Raw genomic sequence first — 21,792 nt, forward strand, 5'->3', positions numbered from 1 at the left:
ACAGAGTTTTACTTTAGTGCCCTTGGTAGAGTGCTGTGGCATCACAGCTCACAGCAACCTCCAACTCCTGGGCTTAGGTGATTCTCTTGCCTCAGTCTCCCAAGTAGTTGGGACTACAGGCGCCTACCACAACTCCCGGCTATTTTTTTGTTGCAGTTTGGCCGGCGCTGGGTTTGAACCCGTCACCCTCGGTATATGGGGCTAGCACCGTACTCACTGAGTCACAGGCACCACCCTTTCTATTTAAAAAAAAAAAAAATTTAAATTTTTATTTAGTCTCAAGCTGTTGTAGTGTTGTGGAATCATAGCTCATAGCAACTGCCAGCTCTTAGGCTGAAGTGGTCCTCTTTCCTCAGTTTTTCTATTTTTAATAGAGATGGGGTTGCACTCTTGCTCAGGCTGGTCTTGAACTCCTGAGCTCAAGGAATCCACCTGCCTCACCATCCCAGAGTGCTAAGGTTACAGGGGTGAGCCACTGCACATGGCCTTAACATGTTAATGATAAAGGAGCTAGATAGGATCCTGCTCCTCAAACAGCAAGCTTCAAAGCTTTTGCATTTGCTGTGCCCTATACCAGGATCACCCTTCCTCCAGCTATCTGTAAGGTGTTCTCCCTCACTTGTTCAGGTCCCTAATCAAATGTCACATCCCCAGATGCTTTCATTGAGCAGTTAACTTTAGTGGATAAAAACAGGATCTCAGGAGCCAAATCTCTTGTTCTGGAGTCCTGATTCAGCCACATCCTAGCTAGCTGTGTAGTCTTGGATAAGCAGCCTAACTTCTTTGTGTCTCAGTCTCCTCTGTAAAAGAGGAACAGTAGATGCATGTCATCTCAGCTGTATTACATGTTAACACATGAAGTGCTGGCACATGACTGTGTTTTTTCCCTCCCTCCCAGCTGAGTTACATGCCCTTACTGGTTTTCCTTATTGACTGAGGCAGGACCTGGGTGCCCCACACTCCCCACTCCTGGCCCCCTCTCACAGGCTGAGGTTGCAGTTAACGCTGGTCTGCAGCAGGTAGGCTTTTGCGTTCTGTACGGCCAGCTCTCGAGGCTCTGGTTCCGGCACCTCCATACTGTAGGGCAGGAAGCCCAGCTCAGAGGGTGTGAAATGGAGGGCAGGGTCATCCCTTACGTAAGGCCCATGCTGGGCGCTTTCATATAAGTGCTGGTCATCTCTGCCGTAGAAGTGGCTCAGAAGGTCGCCCTGGTGGTCCTGGTAGGTAGACTCCAGTTGCTGGATGAGGTTGGCTTGGCCCTGCTGTAGCTGTTGCATTATCAGGCTGGCAGACTGGCCAGGCGCCTGTATCCTGTTTTCTACCATGTAAGGCTGGCGCTGGAACTCGGGGGTAAAGCCTACATTCACGGGTGGGTACTGCATACCACTCACCCAGGCTTCCTCAGCCTGGAACAGCGGTATGTTCTCCTGCTGGGATACACCACCCCACTGGTTCCAGCCCTGGGGGCCGGCCTGGTCCACATCGAACTCCTCCTCAGAGCCTGCTGCCTGGGGCTGAATTTGCACTGAGCTGCGCCGCCGCTGCTCAGAGACCAGGGAACTCCTTTGGTTGAAGGGCTGCTGGGAAGGGGGTTCCCCAGGGGGCGGTGGGTCCCCCATGATTTGAAGGAAGGCGCAGACCTCTAGGAGGAAGGCTTGCAGACAGGCACACGCCCGGCAGTCGCAGCGCTGGCGCAGCCAGTTTCTAAGGATGCAGAGGGACGGACCGTTACAGCAGATCGCGGATACACCACCGCCAGGGAGCAAGGCCCCGCGCAGGCGCACCCCGCACCTGGGGCTCCCCGCAGATCCCGCGCGGCCAACAGCAGACAAGGCGGCAGAGATGACACGGCACTCATGCTCCAGACTCTCCATCTCTTTAATTTTATTTTTTAAGGCAAAGCACCCGCTGGTCAAGCCCCACAGCGTCTCCCAACTCAGCTCCCACCCCACTCCCCTTCCCCACACAGCCCCGTCAGCTGTTCCCCTTGCTCTCGGCTTCCCCAGCTTCCTCAGAGGTCGGACTGGGGGTCTTCACAGTGTCTTCTCCAGCAGGGGCGAGGGTTTGAGGGCTCCGCTCGTCTTTTGATGTCAACCCCCCAGCTGCTGTCTCCTGTGATCCAGGAAAGTGGGGGTGGATAAGAGGGCGTCCCCCCAGCTTTCCAGCAGGCCCCACCCCAACTCGTCCCCACCCAGGCTGGATGCCTCTCCTTAGAATGCTTTGGTCGCCGTCCCTACCTTAGGTAGGGGCCCCTCCAGACTCGAATCCAGGAGGGCGACCTCAGTCAGCCCCGAGTCATCATCCATACTGATGAAGATAGCTGGGGTCTCACACTCAGGCCCCTCCTCCCGGAAATCCATCGCTTCTTCCGACGGGGGAGGGCCCAGCCGGGCTGAGGATGAGGAGGGAGACAAGGAGGAGGTCTGGGCTCCCACTCCTCCGGGCTTCAGCTTCTGTTCTTCCTCTAGCTGGCGCTTTAAGGCCTTCTCCTGGGCCAGCCGCAGACCGATGAGGTCCTGAGGCGGACGGGGTGCTGGGGCCGGCGCCAGGGCCAGGGGCTCCAGGTCGTCCTGGGGGTGGGGAGGGCACGCAGCAGCTCAGGGACAGGTGCTTCCAGGGGATGGTGGGAGAGAAGGGGCAGAGACCACCCTGAGGCAGAAAGCTGGGGGCAACATAAGGGACAGCAAACTCTTAGTTGTGGCACAGGGAGGAGGGGTAGCTATTCCCTTTTAGCAGGAGCATCCTCTCAGAGACAGGTGGTGGGGTAGCCCCAGCCTCTTCAGGGGAGGAGGAAGTAGTGAGGCCTTGCTGGCTTGGGGCGCAAGGGTGGGGCCTGGGGAATCCAGATGGGTGGTCTGTAAGGGCCCTCACCTCTTCCAGGGGCCCTGCAGGTGCCTCCTTGGCCTCAGGCTCCTGTTTGCCGCTGGCCTCCAAGATGGTCATGATGGAGTTGGGGATGTGTGCTTGCTGGGTGAAAAGCAGCAAGAGGGCGCTGGGACAGGTCTGGCCTGGAGACTTCTCTTGGACTCCCAAGATGCCCCATCCCTGACTCTCCAGAGCTCCTGTCTTTATGTGACAGTGTAGGGTTCCCCCGTGCCTGCCCCCTTTCAAGTCTGTAGGGGCTACCCTCCCTACATCCCAGGGTACCTGGTGGGGGGTGAAGGAGCGGACGTGGGCCAGCAGGGGCTCCCGGAGCTCAGGGCACTTGTCAAAGACGGCTCCCAGCTGCTGGGGTGGCAGCTGCAGGATGACCTGGAAGCTCTGGGGCTTGGTGCGTTGGCAGCACTTGATGAAGCCCTCCCACACCTTAGGATACTTCCACACCTGGACCAGCAGGGAGGAAGTTGTTGGGAGGGGCACACAGGCAGCCACTCCAATCTCAGCCCCTTAGAGAAAGACCTCACCAGGATGTGCCCCAATCCCACCATCCAACAGATTCCTCTTGGCTACATACAGCTCTGACCTCCCTCCAGAAGAATCTGTCTTCCAGAGCCAGGGAGCTGGAACAGGGAGGCAGTTTGGGAAACAGGTAGAAGATAACAGAAAGCCACCCTCCTGGAGCCAGCCCAGGCTAAATGCTGTGGGAACACATTCTGTTCTCCTGACAGCCTTGAGAGGGCGACATTCCCTCTGCGAGGATCAGGGAAGTGCAAGGACCTGTCCAGGTATACATTTAAACCCAGCTATAGCTCAACTGGCTAAGGTGCCAGCCACGTACACCTAAGGTGGCGGGTTCGAATCCCCAGCCCGGACCCGCCAAACAACAATGACGGCTGCAACCAAAAAATAGCCGGGCGTTGTGGCGGCGCCTGTGGTCCCAGCTACTTGGGAGGCTGAGGCAGAAGACTCGCTTGAGCCCAGGAGTTGGAGGTTGCTGTGAGCTGTAATGCCACGGCACTCTACCCAGGGGGACAGCTTGAGGCTCTGTCTCTAAAAAAAAAAAAAAAAAAAAAAAAAACCAGCTCTGTCTGACCCTACTTTTAACATCTTAACCAGGTGTTGCAAAGTGCAACTCTCAGCTTGCAGATGAGGTCTGTTTTTTGTCTCACCGTGGTTCTACAAGCTCAAATTTCTAACATCTCTAAAAAACTGAACCATTTTTCAGCTCTGAGATGCATCCTGGCTAATGCACAGTGGTGGTGGGGGAATGAGAGGCAGCCACGCCCCTCCTAGGGTCATACCCCCTATAGTCTACCACTGCTCCTACTGTCCCTCATCACCCTGTAGCTAGCCCTGCGAGACACTGTGTTTTCCGGGCAGGAGGCAGGGTAAAGGGGTCACAGTAGCACCTGCTCTCCAGCAGGCTCCCTCTGTGAGGGAGAGCAGGGAAAAGCTAGAAGCCCTCTGGTTCTACCTCAAGACTATCTTCAGTGGGTTCTGCTGCAGCCAGCTGCAGGCAGGGGTTGGGGGCAGCCAGGGGAGGGTTACCTGCTTCATGATGAGGCGGGATAGGATGTTCATGACGAAGCCCCCCAGGCGGGGGTACATGGTCAGGGACTGGATGACGGTCCTCATGAGCAGCATGGGCAGGGGATTCTGCTCCATCAGCTGCTGCATCACCACGGCCAGCACCTCTGATGTGTACACGTTCCGCTCCGCAAAGCATAGGTTGGTGGCTGTGAGGAGGCGGAGAGTGGGCCTGTCCTCTTTGCCCAGCTGCCCCCAGGAGGTGGGAGCCCCACACACTTCAGAAGCCTAAGCCCTGAAGTCTGTCCATGTGAGAGGAAGAGCCAGCCCTGACTTCCTGAAGCTCCCAGGGAGACAAGAAGCCTCCCTAACCTAGCAGAAGATCCCATGCCCATGGTACACTGTGGCTCAACCCTTGGAAAGCCTTCAAACTTGGTCCAAGGGAGGGCCCATGTTCAACTTCTGGAAGCCCTACACTAGCCAGAATGGGAAGATCTTGTTCCCTTTTCTTTGAGGACAATCTTGGGGAAGGCTAAGGGAGGAAAGACATATTGCCAACCCTTGGAGACCCATTCTGGCTTGACAGCGGTGGCAGGACACCCCCATCCCTGTGAGAGAGGGACAGCAGCTACTGAGTTCCATCAGCCCTCCCAGAGAGAGGACAAGAGAGGCCCATAGGCCAGCTCCACCAGAAACCTGGCCACCCCAAGCCTGACCAGGACACAGGGCTTGTGCTGGTGCTGAGGTGATAGGGGTACCAGGCCTAGGACTGTATGCGGGACACAGGGACACAGTCAGTAGAGTAATAGGAAAGGGAGGGACAAGAGATGGGGTCAGTGCATACAATGATTCCCCCAGCTCAACACCCAGTACAAGGTGAACCCAGAGGGCTGGTACAACACAAGTACCTACAAGTAGCCCTTGGGGCCTGTTCTCTGAGTGAGTGGTAGTGCCCCAATTTATTGTGCTAAAGGGGAGACCCCAGGAGCTGCTTTGAAGCTCTTCTTCCCCAAACACCACTTGCCATGTGAATCTGTCAACCAAGAAGTCTTTATTGAGCTAGAAGAGAAGCCCTCCCATCCTTGAGAGGCTAATGGAGAACAGGGGTGGGGGCTTAAAGGGGGAGGATGGTGATGTTACAGGTAGACAGACAGGAAGGAGGCTAAGTGGGCAGAGAGAATATAGGAGGCAAGGCCCTGCTAGAAATCAAGGAAGCACCCCCTGCTTCCAGCCCCCAAGGCCAGGTTGTCACTGGGTTCTGCCTGCCCCACTCCCCAAAGGCCTCTAGAATCAAATCCTTCCCTCTCCCCCCAGTCAGCCCTGCCCAGTCTCCTGGGCTTCCTATGCAGCCTCTAATCCATTCTCCACATGGCAGACTAAGGGGGTTTCTGGAAAGCTCTAACCCAGTGGTTCTCAACCTGGGGGTCAAATGACCCTTTCACAAGGGTCGCCTAAGACCATCGGAAAACACATTATGATTCATAACAGTAGCAAATTACAGTTATGAAGTAGCAATGAAAATAATTTTATGGGCTCAGTGCCTGTGGCTCAAGCGGCTAAGGCGCCAGCCACATACACCTAAGGTGGCGGGCTGAAATCCCCAGCCTGGGCCCGCCAAACAACAATGGTTGGCTGCAACCAAAAAATGGCCAGGCGTTGTGGCGGGCGCCTGTAGTCCCAGCTACTTGGGAGGCTGAGACAGGAGACTCGCTTGAGCCCAGGAGTTGGAGGTTGCTGTGAGCGTGATGCCATGGCACTCTACCAGGGGGATAGCTTGAGGCTCCGTCTCAAAAAAAAAAAAAAAAAGAAAAGAATTTTATGGTTGGGGGTCACCACCAGTTCCAGTGAGGAACTGTATTAAAGGGTCTCAGCATTAAGAAGATTAAAAACTGCTGCTCTAACCTGACTCCTTCCTTCCTAGAGGCTCTCAAGAGATCAAGGCCAAATTCCATACCCCTCCAAGAACTTGTGTAGGTGGGTCCCATGCATTTTCCTTAATGGTTACACCTTGACCTCTTCTCCTGACCAGACTTCTGCCCTCGACCCTAAGACTCAGCCAGGCTCAGCTCTGCAGTTCCAGAACCAGGCTAGCTAGTGTACCCCTCAGCCTCCACAAATGTTTTTCCTTTCTCTTCTGTCTCCCGAAATGCTACCTCACTCCTAACTCACCCTGCCCAATGACCCATGTCCAGGCTGCCCTGCCCTAGCCCTATCCTGCCCTCTTTTAGTCGTTACTGTGCAGGGACAGCTTTCCTCCCTCCCTGGATTGGGAGCCCTGGGAGGGCAGGGCTGGGGCTGTCTCTTCTGTGTCCCCAGCACCACCCAGGATGTGGCTGAGAAGAGGTGTCCAAGGAATTTCTTAATTGCTGGAATAGATCACTCATGATAGGACTGGCTCTAGGGAAGCTCACCAGAGAGGGTGGCTTATGGGGGAGCAAGTGCCAGGGATGACTGCTTCCATTACCCAGCACTGGGGTTCCAACAGTGTACAAAAAAAGAGTAGACTTTTGATCTGAAGCTCATACTGGGGTCACTAGTGCAACCAGGAAGACTGCTACACAAGCAGGAAAGAAACATGCTCTGAGAACTGAAGACAGCTGGTGGAAGACGAGAAGGAGGGCTGCCAAGAGCCTTGCCAGAATAGAAGCTGTGTGTGGGCCTGAGCATGTGGGAAGAAAATGGGGGTTAAAAAAGGTAGACCCTGCTGACCTCTCCAGAGGCCTAGCTCCTGGCTATCCACATGGCATCTCCATGGGCCTGGGTTCCTTCAACACCACAGGCCCTGACTGACCAAGGCCTCTAGTCTGGGTCCATAAATGGCCTTGGCAGGGGCGGTGGTGTGTGCAAATCCCCTCAAATTACACACTAGCCACATGAGCATACTGTCCTTGGGAATGGGCCGAAACTTTCTTCAGGACACCAAAGGGGTCAGGGTGTGGAAAGACCGCACTCCTTTTTTCCCTACCCTTCGGCTAGACCCCTTAGAAACTGCTCAGTTTTAAAGTGGGTTTTACATATTCATAAAGTCCTCTCTTGACCTTAAAATTTCCGAGAGAAGCAGCTGAGGAAGACAGGAAATGAGCCACTGAAGAAGCTACTTCAAGCTACAACATGAAGCTCAGTGAAGGAGGAAGCCCCTTCCTCATTCCAAAGGTGAGAAGAGTAATCAAAGGACAGCTGACTTATGAGTAGAGAGGACAGGGGCTCCACTTCTGTGGAACAGAACAGCTCCTGATCCAGAAACCACTCAGGGAAGGAACAGAGGGGTATTCTTCAGGGAGGTGGTCCTCAGACCCAGGGAACTGGTAAAGCCAGGATTCCATCTCAGGTTCATTTAACTCCAGATTCTGTGTTTTTTTCCACTATGTCACTTACACTTCTGTGTGACCCTGAGCGAGTTACTTAACCTCTCCAGAACCTCCATTTCCTACAGAATGGAAGCCAACATACTTACCAGGTTAAGTGTGATAAGGATTGGCAAGAGCAGGTAGGGAGAGCCTGGTTCAGTGAGTGCTCAGTGAGTAGTGATTGCTGTGAGTTGGCCAGTGTGTCACCAAACTTCCTGCCATGGAGGCAGGACCTCCTGCCTTAACTTGAGCCTGGCATCTACCCTGAGTTCAGCAAGTGCCCTTGTGCACTGAACCTGCTCTGTTGCTGTGCCTCTGACCCCTGCACAGGGTAGGCTCTGCTTCCTTCTGCTCCTCAGGGGTAGGGCAGGAGTTGGCCCCCCTCATTTCTTTAGGCTTACTCTGTGCCAGCACACTGTAGGTACATCAGTGCCTTAGACAGAGGAAAAAAAGGCAGGCCTGTAAAAGGGAAGACCTGGAAGGGCGAAGGTGGAAGAGGAGGGAGGGAGGAAAAGAACGAAGGTGAGTCTCCAGAGCTCTGAGGTGGGGCTGTGGGTGGCACAATCTTCAACTTGGCAGATTCCAGCAGAGGCGTGTGGGCGACTGAGGTTCTCCCACCTAGTCTGCAGGGGCCACTGAAGGGGGGTTGGGGCAGCACCTCACCTTTGATGATAGACTTCATATCACATTTCACTGAGTCAATGTTGTGTAATGCGATCAGGAGCTCTCCAGGATTCAGAGGGGACAAGGCTGAGTTCCCTTCACCTGCAGTTGGTGAGAGTGGGGTGGGGAAGATAGTACAGAGGCCTCAGTGGAGAGCCAGGTCTGAGTGCCCCAGACTGGGGAAGCAGTGAATGCAAACAAGGTATCTTCTGCTTCTTGGAGACTAGTGGACAGAGGGCTAGAGCAGGGGAAGCAACTAACAACATAAAAATGGGGCACTGAATGAAGCAGCAGCCCTCTATGTTGAAAGTTTTGTTTCTTTTTGACCATGTCAAAGTGCCCCCAGCACACCCCTTTAGGAACTCAGGCAAGATGTGAAGAAGGGCCAAAGTGCAGCCTCTGCCTGAGGGTCTGAAGAGTAGCTGGATCCTAGAAGAGAAGACACTTCTAGAGTCAGCCCCTAGCTTCACAGCCTCACCCCTGCCATGCATGAAACCATCATCCACGTTCCAAGATGGTGGCCTGGGAGCACTGGGACATGATGAGACAACAAATCTGGATGGTACCCCAGGGAGATGGGTGAACCCTCTTTCTCTGAAGCTGGCCCCTGGTGGGGGAGGGGGTGCATCACCTACCATGCTGGGTGCCTAGAAGGCGATTGAAGACTTCCTTCACAACAATGGGGTTGAGCTTGATGAGTTTAGGCAGTGCCTGGATCACCTCTTTCTACAGGGAGAGGGTGAGAGTGGGTCTGATACATCCTCATACCCCCTCCCAGGCTCACCAAGCTCTATCCATGTTCCCTTTTCCCTTCCTCATCACCCCCTCTGCTCCCTCAGGGCAGAGCTGTTATCCCAACTCATTTCCCTTGCATGTCAGAGGCCCCTTGGGCCAGGCTTTTTTACACACAAGCTGCTGGACTAGACAAGTGTACAAAAGTGAAGAGTGTCATTGCTTTTTATAGATGAGGAAATGGACACCTACCCAAGATACCATAACTCATTAGGGGCAAGACTGTGTCAGGATATACAGATGGCTTGGAGGGTGAGGTTCCTACGTATTAGGCAAAGTGCTGCCTCTGTGGTTTACGTGCAGCCTCTGGACAATCACATTGAGCATGTCTGGCACAAGAGCCACTGTGATCTGTCGTTTGACAGATGAGGACCAAAGAAGGGAAATGACCTGCTTGATGTCAGGGAAAGACGAGGCAAAGCCAAGATTGCTCCCTCGTCTAACAAACTCAAGAATGTGTCCTAAGCATTTTAGGTGGGTATCTGGGTGTCTGTGGCTTCTAAGACTTCTGACCACAGGCAAGATATATTCCCACCCTCTCTTACTTGCCTCTGGCTCAACTACCAAGAACAAAGCCTGCTGCTGTCCTCCTCCCTGCCCTAGGCAGTGGGGGACAGACAGGCACAGGCTCTATACCTTCTCCAGCCCATTGAGCACAGGGATGAGGAAGCGGACGTCTGGCAGTCGCTTGTGGTAGAGATCCCGGACCCGCTTCACCAGCTCTGGGGAGGGTGGTACTACAAGTGAAAGCAGCAGAAAAAAACCACATCAGGAGTGGAGGAGGGACCAGGGAGGGTGAGCCCCATGGGGGAAGACTTAGAAGGGGGTATGTGGGAGGCCAGGGGCAACTCAGTTTCAGAGTAGAAATCCTCAGCCCTAGTTGGCAATGCACTGTTCTAGATGGAGAAATTGAGGCAAAAGGATGGGGAAACCCACAAGAGGGGCAACTATCTGGGAGCCCAGAAGCTCTGTGCCCAAAGGACTGAGAAGATGTGGCAAAACCAGAAGAGAAGAAAATATGAAAAGTGGGGGTGCGGTACCTTTGTCTGTGAGGCTGTGTAGACATCGGGTGACCAGCGTCTCTGCTCCTTTGGGACAGTTTTCCACCAAGAGGAGCAGCTCTGGTGAGTTCATGCCCATTCCTCGGATCTAGAGACAAGAGATGGGGATGATCAGACTTGGGGAGGCCCAGGTGTCACAGGCAGAGTGAGTAGTGCTAAGACTCGGGGTGAGGACAGGTGACAGGTTTAGAGAACTGGGCATGGATAGCAGGTGGGAGAGATGCAGGTCAGAAGAACTTTAGTGTCATCCTGTCTCATCCTGACCCAGACTTATTCTTGGTCCTGCCCCTTGGCTAGCACTGCCCTCCCTGTAGGTCACTCCTTCTGCCATCTCAGACCTGAGCAGAACTTTAACGCCCAACCTATGCTTCAACCCTCTGTGAAGACCTCTCAGGCTCCTGCTCAGCCCTTCCGTGACTGCCATGGCCCCAGCTTGGCTGCAGGCCCAGATCATGGCTCAACTTGCCATGGCTTCTGGAGCCTGCCTCACTGTGAGCACCTAACACAGGGCTCAGAGGGCTGGGTTTCACTTTGGCCCAATAGGAGTCTCTAATAAGTGTCCTAAAACTGACCATCTTTGCTTTTATTTTTTTGAGACAGAGTCTCACTATGTCACCCTTGGTAGAGTGCTGTGGCATCATAGCTCATAGCAACTTCAAATTCTTGGGCTTAAGCAATTTTCTTGCCTCAGCCTCCTGAGTAGCTGGGACTACAGGTGCCCGCCACAATGCCTCGCTATTTTTTTTTTTTTGGAGACAGAGCCTCAAGCTGTCACCCTGGGTAGAGTGCTGTTGCATCACAGCTCACAGCAACCTCTAACTCCTAGGCTCAAGTGATTCTCCTGCCTCCGCCTCCCAAGTAGCTAGGACTACAGGAGCCCGCCACAACGCCTGGCTATTTTTTGGTTGCAGCCATCATTGTTGTTTGGCGGGCCCAGGCTGGATTTGAACCCCCCAGCTCAGGTGTATGTGGCTGGCACCTTAGCCGCTTGAGGCACAGGCACCACAGGCACTGAGCCTTTTTTTTTTTTTTTTTTTTTTTTTGAAGAGACAGAGTCTTACTTTATCACCCTTGGTAGAGTGCTGTGCTGTCACAGCTCACAGCAACCTCCTGTTCCTGGGCTTAGGTGAGTCTCTTGCCTTAGCCTCATGAGTAGCTGGGACTACAGGCACCTGGCATAACGCCGAGCTATTTTTTTTGTTGTAGTTTGGCCAGGGCCCAGTTTGAACCAGCCACCCTCAGTATATGGGGCCAGCGCCCTACCCACTGATCTGCAGGTGTTACCGCCCAGCTATTTTTTTTGTTGCAGTTGTCATTGTTGCTTTAGCTGGCCTAGGCCAGGTTTGAACCTGCCAGCCTCGGTGAATGTGGCTGGTGCCCTACCCACTGAGCTACAGGTGCTGCCCTAACTGTCTTTGCTCTTGAGTTCACAGCCCAGTGGGATCACTTTTCTGCAAACCACAGGTCTAGTTTACCTTGAAAATTAGGATATGAATCTGCTTCTCCCTGACAGTAAGCCTATCACTCCCACTTTACAGGTAAGAACCCCAGTGCATCTGGATGTCAGGTATGTGGGGACTAAAATATAATTTTCTCTTTATGTTGGAAATTTTCCATAATAAAAATATGTCAGGAACAGAGATATGAAAACGTGGTTTTCAAATCTAGCTGCAAATTGAAAGCACAGATGGTCTGCAACTTAGCTGTCAGTTTGGAGGTGCAACTCTATGGCTCCAAAGAGAGGAGCAGGTGGGACTTATTTTTATGTAATGACAGCTATAAGACTTCTGTCAGCCACACAGAGGAGGGCCAGCTCATGAATAATGACAGTGATACAGGTGTTTACATCATGAACAGCTTGCAACAGTGTGAGAGGACTGGATCATTTCCCCCATTTTCACTGAAGGGGCCCAAGGTCGCAATGAAAAAATTAGTAGCAGAACATGATTCCAGGTCCGTCGGACTCTAGGCTCTAAGCTGCTGAGCCACCTGGTCTTCTCACAAACTGACAGACGATCTGTGGACCACCCAAGAGTTACAGAGCTGTTGGCTAGGGTGGACAACCCTTCATGCTTAGCACACTTGGAGATGGAGATGCTGGGGGAAGGGGTGAACTTGGGGACTTAACCCTGCCCCTGGGTGGGCAGCACCTGGTGGGCTCAGGGGCCTCACCGGCTGCTCGATGACTCTCAGCACTGTCCGCTTGATGTCAGCAATGGCCTCGGTGTACACAGCTGCCAGCTCATGGATTAGCTTGTGGTTCTGAGGCAGAAGGGCCAAGTAGAGGTACAGACACTGCTTCACTGTCTCCTCGGTCCAGGGTGCTGCCACCTCTGACAGGGCGGAGAAGGCATCAGGCTCACTCATTATCCTCCCAACCCCCTCCCGTGCCCAGCATCTGTCCCTTCAATGCAAATAGCTCAGTAGCAGAGTAGGTTAGACAGAGAAGGGAGCCAGATTATGAAGCAAATTATTCTAGGGCAAGGAAGTGGGGTGACCAGACTTCCCATCTCCATCCTCCCCTGACCACCAACCCAAACGGCCAACCGAAGGATCTTTCTAAAGTGCAATTCTGACTCTGTCTTTCTCTTGCTCAAAGTCTTGAGAAGACTGTCCTGTGGCATCAGGATAACCCCCAGCTGCTCCCCTTGCATTGTCAGCCAGGCAATGTATAGAGCAGCCCCAACCTACCACCAGCCATCCTCTATGATGGTCACATGACCCTTCTTACAGTTCCAAAGATCCTGTACACTTGTGCATCTGTGCCTGCTGCCCCCTTTGCTGGAACCACCATTCCCTAGCTCCTTTTATTGTTTTTGCAGTTTTTGGCTGGGGCTGGGTTTGAACCTTCCACCTCCGGTATATGGGGCTGGTGCCCTACTCCTATGAGCCACAGGCGCCACTCCCTCAGCTCCTTTTTTCACACTTGTTCAACCTCTGGGTCTCATACATATTGAACCTGTCCTGGGAAGCCTGTCTCCTCTGCCTCCTCATCATGGCCCCAAACATACCATTTAATGGTCCATTTACTGGGGTCCTGAGTCTGTCCATTTGAATCCTGGGGGACCTGGAGCTTTGCTGAGAGAACTGGCCTCAGATGGCCTTCCCTATAGCCCCAGCACTGGCTGGCTCTTCTCATCCTTGAGTTTCTCCTTGACTTCTGGGCTGGGTGGGGCACCCCCACCTTTGCCTATTCTGTCATTACTGCTTGCTGTCTCCCCTAGTCAGCTGGGCAGGGTTCAGCTTCATCCTGTTCTGCCCCAGAACTCAGAGCCCAGGACACAGAGGCACTCAACACACATCTGATGAAGGTGCACCAAACCTGTGTCCTTGTCAGCTCCAAACAGAACTGATGGTGGGTTGGGGTGGACCAGGAGCTGCAGGTAGTTGAGGGCGAACTTCTCCACATACTCTCGCAGCTGTTCCTTCTCATACATGCGTTTGATGAAAAGCAGGGCCTGGGAACGCACCTGAGGAGAGAGCAGAGGCAAAATGGGGAAGAGCTGGGGACACAGGGGAGGAGGGTAATGGCTATTCTTCCAAGATTGCCAGCACATTCATGAAAACAAGTCAAGCTTAAGAAAGGCCCAGCCCAGCCCAGCTGTTAACTTGTGTCTAGGTCTATCACCAGCTCAGGAGAGTGGCATCCTGGCTCAAGGCAGGGCCCTGCATCACTGCTTCACTGTCCCCCTCCCAGCCATAGCTCTTACCTCTGCTTGCCTTGCTCATTATGCTCCCAGTAGAGAAAGCCTTCCTCAGTTCCTCAAGGAACTGACAAGGCTCCTGGGCTTTGAAACTTGGCACAGAAGGCCAAGAATGCCTAGAATGACATCACTGGTTAAATTTTATTTCATACAGATATCAACTACTGGGAGCCATGAGGGCACTCTGTCCCCAGCAGTAGCAGGTGGCCAGGACCAGAGGTGCACAGTGAAGGTCTGTTGATAAAAGAACATGTGCTGGCTCAGCGCCTGTAGCTCAGTGGCTGGGGCACCAGCCACATACACTGGAGCTGGCAAGTTCAAATCCAGCCTGGGCCTGCCAAATAACAGTGACAAGTACAACCAAAAAATAGCCAGGCATTGTGGCAGGTACCTATAGTCCCAGCTACTTGGGAAGCTAAGGCAAGAGAATTGCTTAAGTCCAAGAGTTTGAGGTTGCTGTGAGGTGTGACGTCATGGCACTCTACCCAGGGTGACAGCTTGAGACTCTCGTCTCAAAAAAAGAAAGAACACGTGCTGCCAGGTCTGGCAAGAGGCTAAAGCATGAAGTGACCAAGGGCCTCACTCAACCATTGCATGTGCATATTTGTCCCCTCTAAAGCACACCCACCTACTCATATTTCAGGTCTCAACCTGAACAAAATCAATCCAACAAAAACGACAACCAATAAACTGTTCCATGAAGGGCATTAGGCCTGAGGGAAACCTTCAGGGGAATGCAGAAAAGACTGGGCTGGTCCTTAGGACAGAGGAAGTCTTTGCAAACTGCTGGCTGAGTGTAGCTTTGAAGTCATTAACATATGGCAGTGGACATCACCTTGTCCTTCTCATGGGAACTGAGGTCAAGGAGGACGTGCAGGTACTGAAACTGGCGGGATGGGCGCTTAAAGATTAGGTCTCGAAGTGTGGACATGCCCAGGTAGGTGCGACTCTGCAGCAAAAGAGAGGGAACCAGAAGTCAGCCCACCTGCACTGTGCCTTTGGGATCTGTCTTGTTTGACTCCCTAAGATCAGGTACCTGGACAAAAGGGCCCAGGCCCTTGTGAAACTTCTACCACAAGGTCTAGGCTGTGTGCCCTTCAGACCCCTCAAGGCAGGCCCTGACCCCACGACAAGCTGCCATGAGTTAAGTCTGCCTGCACCACCTGCCCCACAGCCCCGTCTCACCTCGTCCTCGCAGTACTTGCGAATCACTTCCAGGGCACTCTCAGTGATGAGTGGGGCCTCCAGCACCACCTTGGTGAAGATCCTGCCAGAGAAGGAGGGGGAAGGCATAGCTGCAGAGAGGCCACTTGGCTTCCATTTGCTGTTGCAGAGACAGTTGTTCAACCCCTTGGTTAGAGAGCTATGGAGGTGAACATACCAGGGCTCAAAAGCTGCCAACTGGGTGATTTGGGCAGAGACTACGTCTCTGAAACTCAGTTTCTCCCTTTTGTCAAATGGGTATTCCTAACTTCATTCATTTAATACAGCACTTGGAGAGAATGAAGGGGATGGAGGGTGTTGGTTATATTAGATATAGTGGCTACAGAAAACTTTTTTTTTTTTGAGACAGAGCCTCAAGCTGTCACCCTGAGTAGAGTGCCATGGCATCATAGTTCATAGCAACCTCCAAATCCTGGGCTAAGCGAGTCTCCTGCCTCCGCCTCCCTATAGCTAGGATTACAGGTCCCCGCCACAATACCCGGCTATTTTTTGGTTGCAGCCATCATTGTTGTTTGGCAGGCCCAGGCTGCATTTGAACCTGCCAGCTCAGGTGTATGTGGCTGGCACCTTTGCCACTTGAGCCACAAAAAACTCTTTTGAGGTAACACTTGGCCTCCAATGGATGAGGAGCTAGCCATGAAAAGAGTGGAGTGGAGAATATTCCAGACAGAATAAGAGCCAAGGCCCTGAACCTGGCATGTCCAAGGAACAGACAGGGCCCAGGATCAAGTTTGGGGAGTGAAGGGCAGAAAAGAGGCTTAAGTAGTTGGAGGGGTTAGATCACACAGGCCTCACTGGACATAGTATGGAGAGTGTCCTTTATCCTAAGAGCAGTGGGGAATGATGGAAGGTTCTAAGTGGGGAAACAAGAGGATTTACATGATGAAATGTCCTTGGAGCTGCTGTTTGGAGAATAGATGGGTAAACTGAAGGCCAAGAATAAGGAGGAATCTATAGAACTGACTCAGGCAAGAGATGGGGTATGGAGAAGCCCATCTCCAAAACAAGCCCAGGAGATGGGAAAACAGGTGCAGAGGGTAAGTAACACAGGCCACTCAGAGCAAGTGGCAGAACTGGGCAATAGCCCAGAGAGCATGACCTAGAGCCCACACTGAAAACTACAAACCTGTACATTCTTTCAGAGAATGGGGAGGGAAGGAGGAGGCCTAGGATAAGTACATGGAAGACTGACTCAGTGGTGAAGAGGAAAGTGGTCAGAAACCAGAGAAGAAGAGCAGGACATAGGAGAGGGGGACTCTCAGGGACAGAGGGGTGTGGGCCCACCCCCCTCACCCATCCTTCTGGTCCGGTTTTTCCTGCAGGCCGGAAAGCAGATGGATGAGGCAATCCTCATACTTGTCCAGGGTGCCTGAGGTGCCAGCTGCCAGGTAGGCATTGTACTCCTGGTAGAGCCAGGCAAAGGCCAAGTCCAGGCGGGCCCGTACATCCTCTAGGATGAAGGACAGAACCTCAGCTTTTAGGCCTGAGTCAAACTGTGTCACCAGGCTGGCCAGTATCTTTATGCGTACCTGCAGGGGGAACAATCCAGTGTTGGTATGGGGGTGGGAAATCCTGGGGACACACAGCTGTTCCCCTTCAACTCCTCCTGCCTAGGCTCACGAAGCCTCAGTGGAGACAGGTAGGGTCCTGTTTGTGTGGCAGGAGAGGGGATCACATCACAGAATAAAACTGAGTTTCTAGGAAAATCTACATACTTAAGTGTGCAAAAAAAGATCTTGAAAGCGTTCCCTCATTTGTGCATTGGTTACCTCTGATGAGGGGGACAGGATACAGGTGATGGCCAAGGAAGACTATATTGTATCTATGTTGCTTGGAGATATTTTTAATTTTTAGAAACAGGGATCTCACTATCCTGTCCAGGCTGGTCTTGAGCTTCTGGTCTCAAGCAATCCTCCCATGGCAGCCTCCCAAGTACCTGGCGTTACAGGTGTGGGCTACTGTGCTGGTTGTAAGTATTTTTTAAAGAGTATCTTCATACACTAGTGGTTAATTAAAAATTAACTTTAAAGAATGGGTTGAAAAAGTCACCTGAGGTAACAATAGCAGCAAATAGCAGAATCAGGATTTAAAACCAGCTTATATCTGAATCTAGAGAATAATAACGTTAACAACCACAAAGAACCAAGACCACAAGAGCGGCCCTCAAAGGGCAAGGTACTTCCTGACACCTGTCTCGTGCTGGTTAAGCACACAGGCGCATTTGCACATTTTTCTCTTGTCATTATGAAGAGCTGCTACTATTATCTCTGGTTTATGCAAGATGGAGTGAAGCCTATAGAGGTGACTGTGAGCAGCAGAGCTTGATTCTGCAGCCATGCATGTTTGACTTAGGGCCTGATTCTTGGCTGGGATGTGAGGCAAGTTCTTGAGAAGAGGGACTAGAAGAACAGGCTGCTGGGACAGATGCAAACCTGGGCTGCCCCGCTACAGGCCACAGCCTTCTCAGCCCGCAGGATCCGCTTCACAGCACCCAGCTTCATGGCCTCGACCTGGGCATCGGTCAGGGGCTTCAGCACATCACTGAGACGGAAGATTTTCTTGCGTCCACCAGCACCTGCTAGCCTATGTAGGAGAGCAAGGATAGGGACACTGTGACTCAGAGCATCCTTTCTGCAACCCAGTCCCATCTAGTGACTCTCCTCACTTCAGGGACTAGGCAGGCCACACAGAACACAGCCTTTCTTTTTATTTTTTATTATTTATTTATTTTTTGTAGAGACAGAGTTTCAGTCTATCGCCCTCGGTAGAGTGCTGTGGCATCACACAGCTCACAGCAACCTCCAACTCCTGGGCTTAGGCGATTCTCTTGCCTCAGCCTCCCTAGCAGCCAGGATCACAGGCACCCAGCTATTTCTTTTATTGTTGCAGTCTGGCCAGGCTGGGCCTGAACCCACCACCCTTGGTATATGGGGCTGGCACCCTACCCACTAAGCCACAGGCGCTGCCTTATTTATTTATTTTAGAGACAGAGTCTCAGGGCGGTGCCTGTGGCTCAAGGAGTAGGATGCTGGCCCCATATACAATAGGTGGTGGGTTCAAACCCACCCCAGCCCAAAAAAAAAAAAAAAAAAAAAACCTGCAAAAAGAGACAGAGTCTCATTTTGTTGCCCTCAGTAGAGTGCTGTGGCATCATAGCTCATAGCAACCTCCAGGTCTTGGGCTTAGGTGATTATCTTGCCTCAGTCTCCGGAGTAGCTGGGACTACAGGGACTTGCCACAACCCCCAGCTATTTTTTTGTTGCAATTTGGCTGGGCCTGGTTTTAACCCACCACTCTTGGTACATGAGGCCAGCGCCCTCTTTTTATTATTTTTTTGAGACAGAGTTTCACTATGTCACCCTTGGTAGAGTGCTGTGGTTTCACAGCTTACAGCAACCTCTTACTCTTGGGCTTAACTCTTGGATTCTCTGGCCTCAGCCTCCCAAGTAGCTGGGACTATAGGTGACCACCACAATGCCTGGCTATTTTTTGGTTGTGGTTGTCATTGTTTTTTGGCAGGCCTTGGCTGGGTTCGAACCCACCAGCTCTGGTGTATTGGCTGGCACTGTAGCCAGTGAACTATAGGCACAGAGCCAGGACACAGCCTTTCTAACTCCCCTGTGACTTTGAGGCATGGCAAGGTTATGAGTGAGGAAGTGGAGGCTATTTTGTTTTTGCATAAATTGTCTTAGGGAAGGCACTAACATGTGAGTAGATATCTGAATGGAGAAAGGGAACAAGATACACAAACGTCTGGGGACAAGCTTTCCAGGAAAAGAGAACAGTAAAGGCAAAACCTTGAAGTGGGGATCTGCTTGTGGGGCGAATGGAGGAGGGAGTGAGGGGTGCAGAGGGCATGCTGGATAGCAGGTTGTGCTCAGTTGTGTTATTGAGACTTGGTTGGAGCCAGGGCTAGACTGGCGAGGTTTTGTGGTCTGTAAGGGAGATAATAAGGAAGACAATGATGTTGAAAACCAGTAGCACTTACTACACATCAAGAATCATGTGAAATGCTTTACCATCACAATCACTTTTAACTTAAGAGTTATCTAATATAGTTATCTAACCATCACTGTGAACTAATTTAATTCTTTCTTGATCCTTACAAGGAAGATATTATCATTATACCTATTTTATTTTCTTTTTTGAGACAGTCTCACTATGTTGCCCTCGGTAGAGTGCCATGGTGTCACAGGTCTCACAGCAACCTCAAACTCTTGGGCTTAAGTGATTCTCTTACCTCAGCCTCCCAAGTAGCTAGGACTACAGGTGACTGCCACAAAGCCTGGCTATATTTTGTTGCAATTGTCATTGTTATTTAGCTGGCCTGGGCCGGGTTTGAACCTGCCAGCCTTGGCATGTGTGGCTGGCACCGTAACCACTATGCTATAGGTGCCATTATACCTACTTTAGACATAAGAAAGGGGGGGCGTTTTTACGGAAAAGAAAACAGAGGCTTAGTGGTTATTGCTGTGACTCAGGAGTCACAGAGAACCAGGTCCAGACCTCTTTCTGTCTCACATACACACTGGCATATGCACAGAAGCCAAGAACCAAAAGCACAGGGCAAGGCTCCCAACTTGTCCAGCACCTGGAAGGGAACTCACCGGGGCTGTGTGACTGGAATGATGGGCTCTGGCCTCCTCTTGGCCTGGGGCACTTCCTCTTCCAGAGGAGACATGGAGCTCAGAGAGCCCACCACTGAGATGGCTTGGCCTTGTGCTGACAGGCGCCGCTTGATCAAGACGCTCTCTGGCTTTACCACCTTCTCCTCCTTGGGCTCCTCCTTGCACTGTTTGGTTTGCTCCACGCCTGAGAAGGAGGCAACAAACGAGCACTTAGTACATGAGACCCACCTGCTCCCATCTAAGGACCTCCTATTTGCCCAGCTGCCCAGCTCTGAGCCTCATATATACAAAACCTTTAAGTCTGTACAATACCTTCCTGGAACAGGTACCCTCTTTATTCCATTTTGCAGCACAACAACTAAGGCTCAAACTAGAAATGCCATTTGTTGCTGGTGGGAGTAGCAAATGGTACAGCCACTTTGGAAACCTGAGGAGTTTTTAATATACTGATCACTCCCTAACCTATGACCCAACCATTCCCCTTCTTGGTTTACTATACTCCTCCTTGGTATGTACACATTCAACATAGGTGAGAGCACAAAGGGCATCAAAAGACTTGCACACAAAAGTTCATAGTTGGGCGGTGCCTGTGGCTCAGTGAGTAGGGTGCCGGCCCCATATACTGAGGGTGGAGGGTTCAAACTCGGCCCTGCCCAAACTGCAACAAAAAATAGCCAGGCATTGTGGCGAGCGCCTGTAGTCCCAGCTACTTGGGAGGCTTAGGCAAAAGAATCACCTAAGCCCAAGAGCTGGAGGTTGCTGTGAACTGTGATGCCACAGCACTCTACTGAGGACGATAAAGTGAGACTGTTTCTAAAAAAAAAAAAAAAGTTCACAGCAGCTTTATTCACAATGGCCCCAAACTGGAAATAAGTCACAAGTCCATTAACAGGAATGTAGATAAACAAATGGTTGTGTATTTGTATTTGCATAAGGGAATACTACTGAGCAGTAAAAGATAAGCAACTAATTCAAATGACAACATGGATGACTCTCAAATTATAATGAACAAAAGAGGCCCAACTCTTTGTGATCCCATTTATATGAAGTTTAAGAACAGGAAAAGATGGCAGTGCCTATAGCTTAGTGGGTAGGGCACCGGCCACATACTCCAAGGCTGGAGGGTTCAAACCTGGCCAGGGCCTGCTAAACAACCACAACTGCAACAACAACAAAAAAATAGCTGTGTAGGTGGATTGCCTGAGCTCACAGGTTTGAGATCAGCCTGAGAAAGGGCCAGACCCCATTTCTAAAAATAGCTGGGTATTGTGGTGGGCACCTGTAGTCCCAGTTACCTGGGAGGCTGAGGTATATAATCACTTAAGCCCAAAGAGTTTGAGTCTGCTGTAAGCTGTGACGCCATGGCACTCTACCCAGGGCAACAGCTTGAAACTCTGTCTCAAAAAAGAAAAAAAAACCCCAAAAAACAGGAAAGGAAACAAAAATCAGAACAGTTGAGGTTGCTGTGGTTTTCTCTGGAGTTAGGATACTATGACTGCTAAATGGAAAGGAGCAAGAAAGAACTTTTTATAGTGGTCTATATAAGTTAGGCATCCCTGATCTGAAAATATGAAATCCAAAATGCTCCAAAATCTGAAACTTGAATGTCAACATGATGCCATGAATGGGGAATTCCTCACCTGACCTCCAGTGATAGGTTACACTCAAAACAGTGAAAACTTTGTTTCATGCATAAAAGGACTAAAAATACCATATAAATTTACTTTCAGGCTATGTGTATGACATATATAAGAAGCAAATGGCTGGGTGCGGTGGCTCACACCTACAATCCTAGCACTCTGGGAGGCCAAGGCGGGTGGATTGCCTCAGCTCACGGCTTCAAGACCAGACTGAGCTAGAGTGAGACCCCCATCTCTAAAAACAGTGGGGCTCAGCGCTTGTGGCTCAAGCAGCTAAGGCGCCAGCCACGTACACCTGAGCTAGTGGGTTCAAATCCAGCCCGGGC

At 51.7% G+C, this 21,792-nt stretch overlaps 2 protein-coding genes across 4 annotated transcripts in view; both read right to left on the minus strand.

The window, feature by feature from the left end:
* The window catches only part of RSPH6A (radial spoke head 6 homolog A), a 19,020-nt gene extending 17,401 nt beyond the window's left edge, over positions 1–1,619 (minus strand). The window contains exon 1 of the mRNA XM_003799603.1: positions 985–1,619. Within this exon, the coding sequence (XP_003799651.1) occupies positions 985–1,619 (635 nt within the window). The remainder of the gene's footprint in view (positions 1–984) is intronic.
* Positions 1,620–1,873: 254 nt separating this feature from the next.
* SYMPK (symplekin) overlaps positions 1,874–21,792 on the minus strand; it is a 47,077-nt gene continuing 27,158 nt past the window's right edge. For 2 of the 3 annotated variants that reach the window (XM_003799526.3, XM_012811222.2), the window contains 16 exons: positions 19,806–20,010; positions 17,631–17,781; positions 16,492–16,727; positions 15,160–15,241; positions 14,810–14,923; positions 13,593–13,740; positions 12,443–12,603; positions 10,250–10,358; positions 9,846–9,946; positions 9,053–9,143; positions 8,418–8,519; positions 4,429–4,616; positions 3,148–3,324; positions 2,872–2,967; positions 2,238–2,570; positions 1,874–2,112 (listed from right to left, as the gene is read on the minus strand). In XM_003799526.3, the coding sequence (XP_003799574.2) occupies positions 1,975–2,112; positions 2,238–2,570; positions 2,872–2,967; positions 3,148–3,324; positions 4,429–4,616; positions 8,418–8,519; positions 9,053–9,143; positions 9,846–9,946; positions 10,250–10,358; positions 12,443–12,603; positions 13,593–13,740; positions 14,810–14,923; positions 15,160–15,241; positions 16,492–16,727; positions 17,631–17,781; positions 19,806–20,010 (2,432 nt within the window). In that variant the 3' untranslated portion in view covers positions 1,874–1,974. The remainder of the gene's footprint in view (positions 2,113–2,237; positions 2,571–2,871; positions 2,968–3,147; positions 3,325–4,428; positions 4,617–8,417; positions 8,520–9,052; positions 9,144–9,845; positions 9,947–10,249; positions 10,359–12,442; positions 12,604–13,592; positions 13,741–14,809; positions 14,924–15,159; positions 15,242–16,491; positions 16,728–17,630; positions 17,782–19,805; positions 20,011–21,792) is intronic. The other variant, XM_023518964.1, reaches the window with a different exon arrangement.

Source organism: Otolemur garnettii, unplaced genomic scaffold (assembly GCF_000181295.1).
Source record: "Otolemur garnettii isolate 467f Iridium unplaced genomic scaffold, OtoGar3 scaffold00152, whole genome shotgun sequence".
NCBI lineage: Eukaryota > Metazoa > Chordata > Mammalia > Primates > Galagidae > Otolemur > Otolemur garnettii.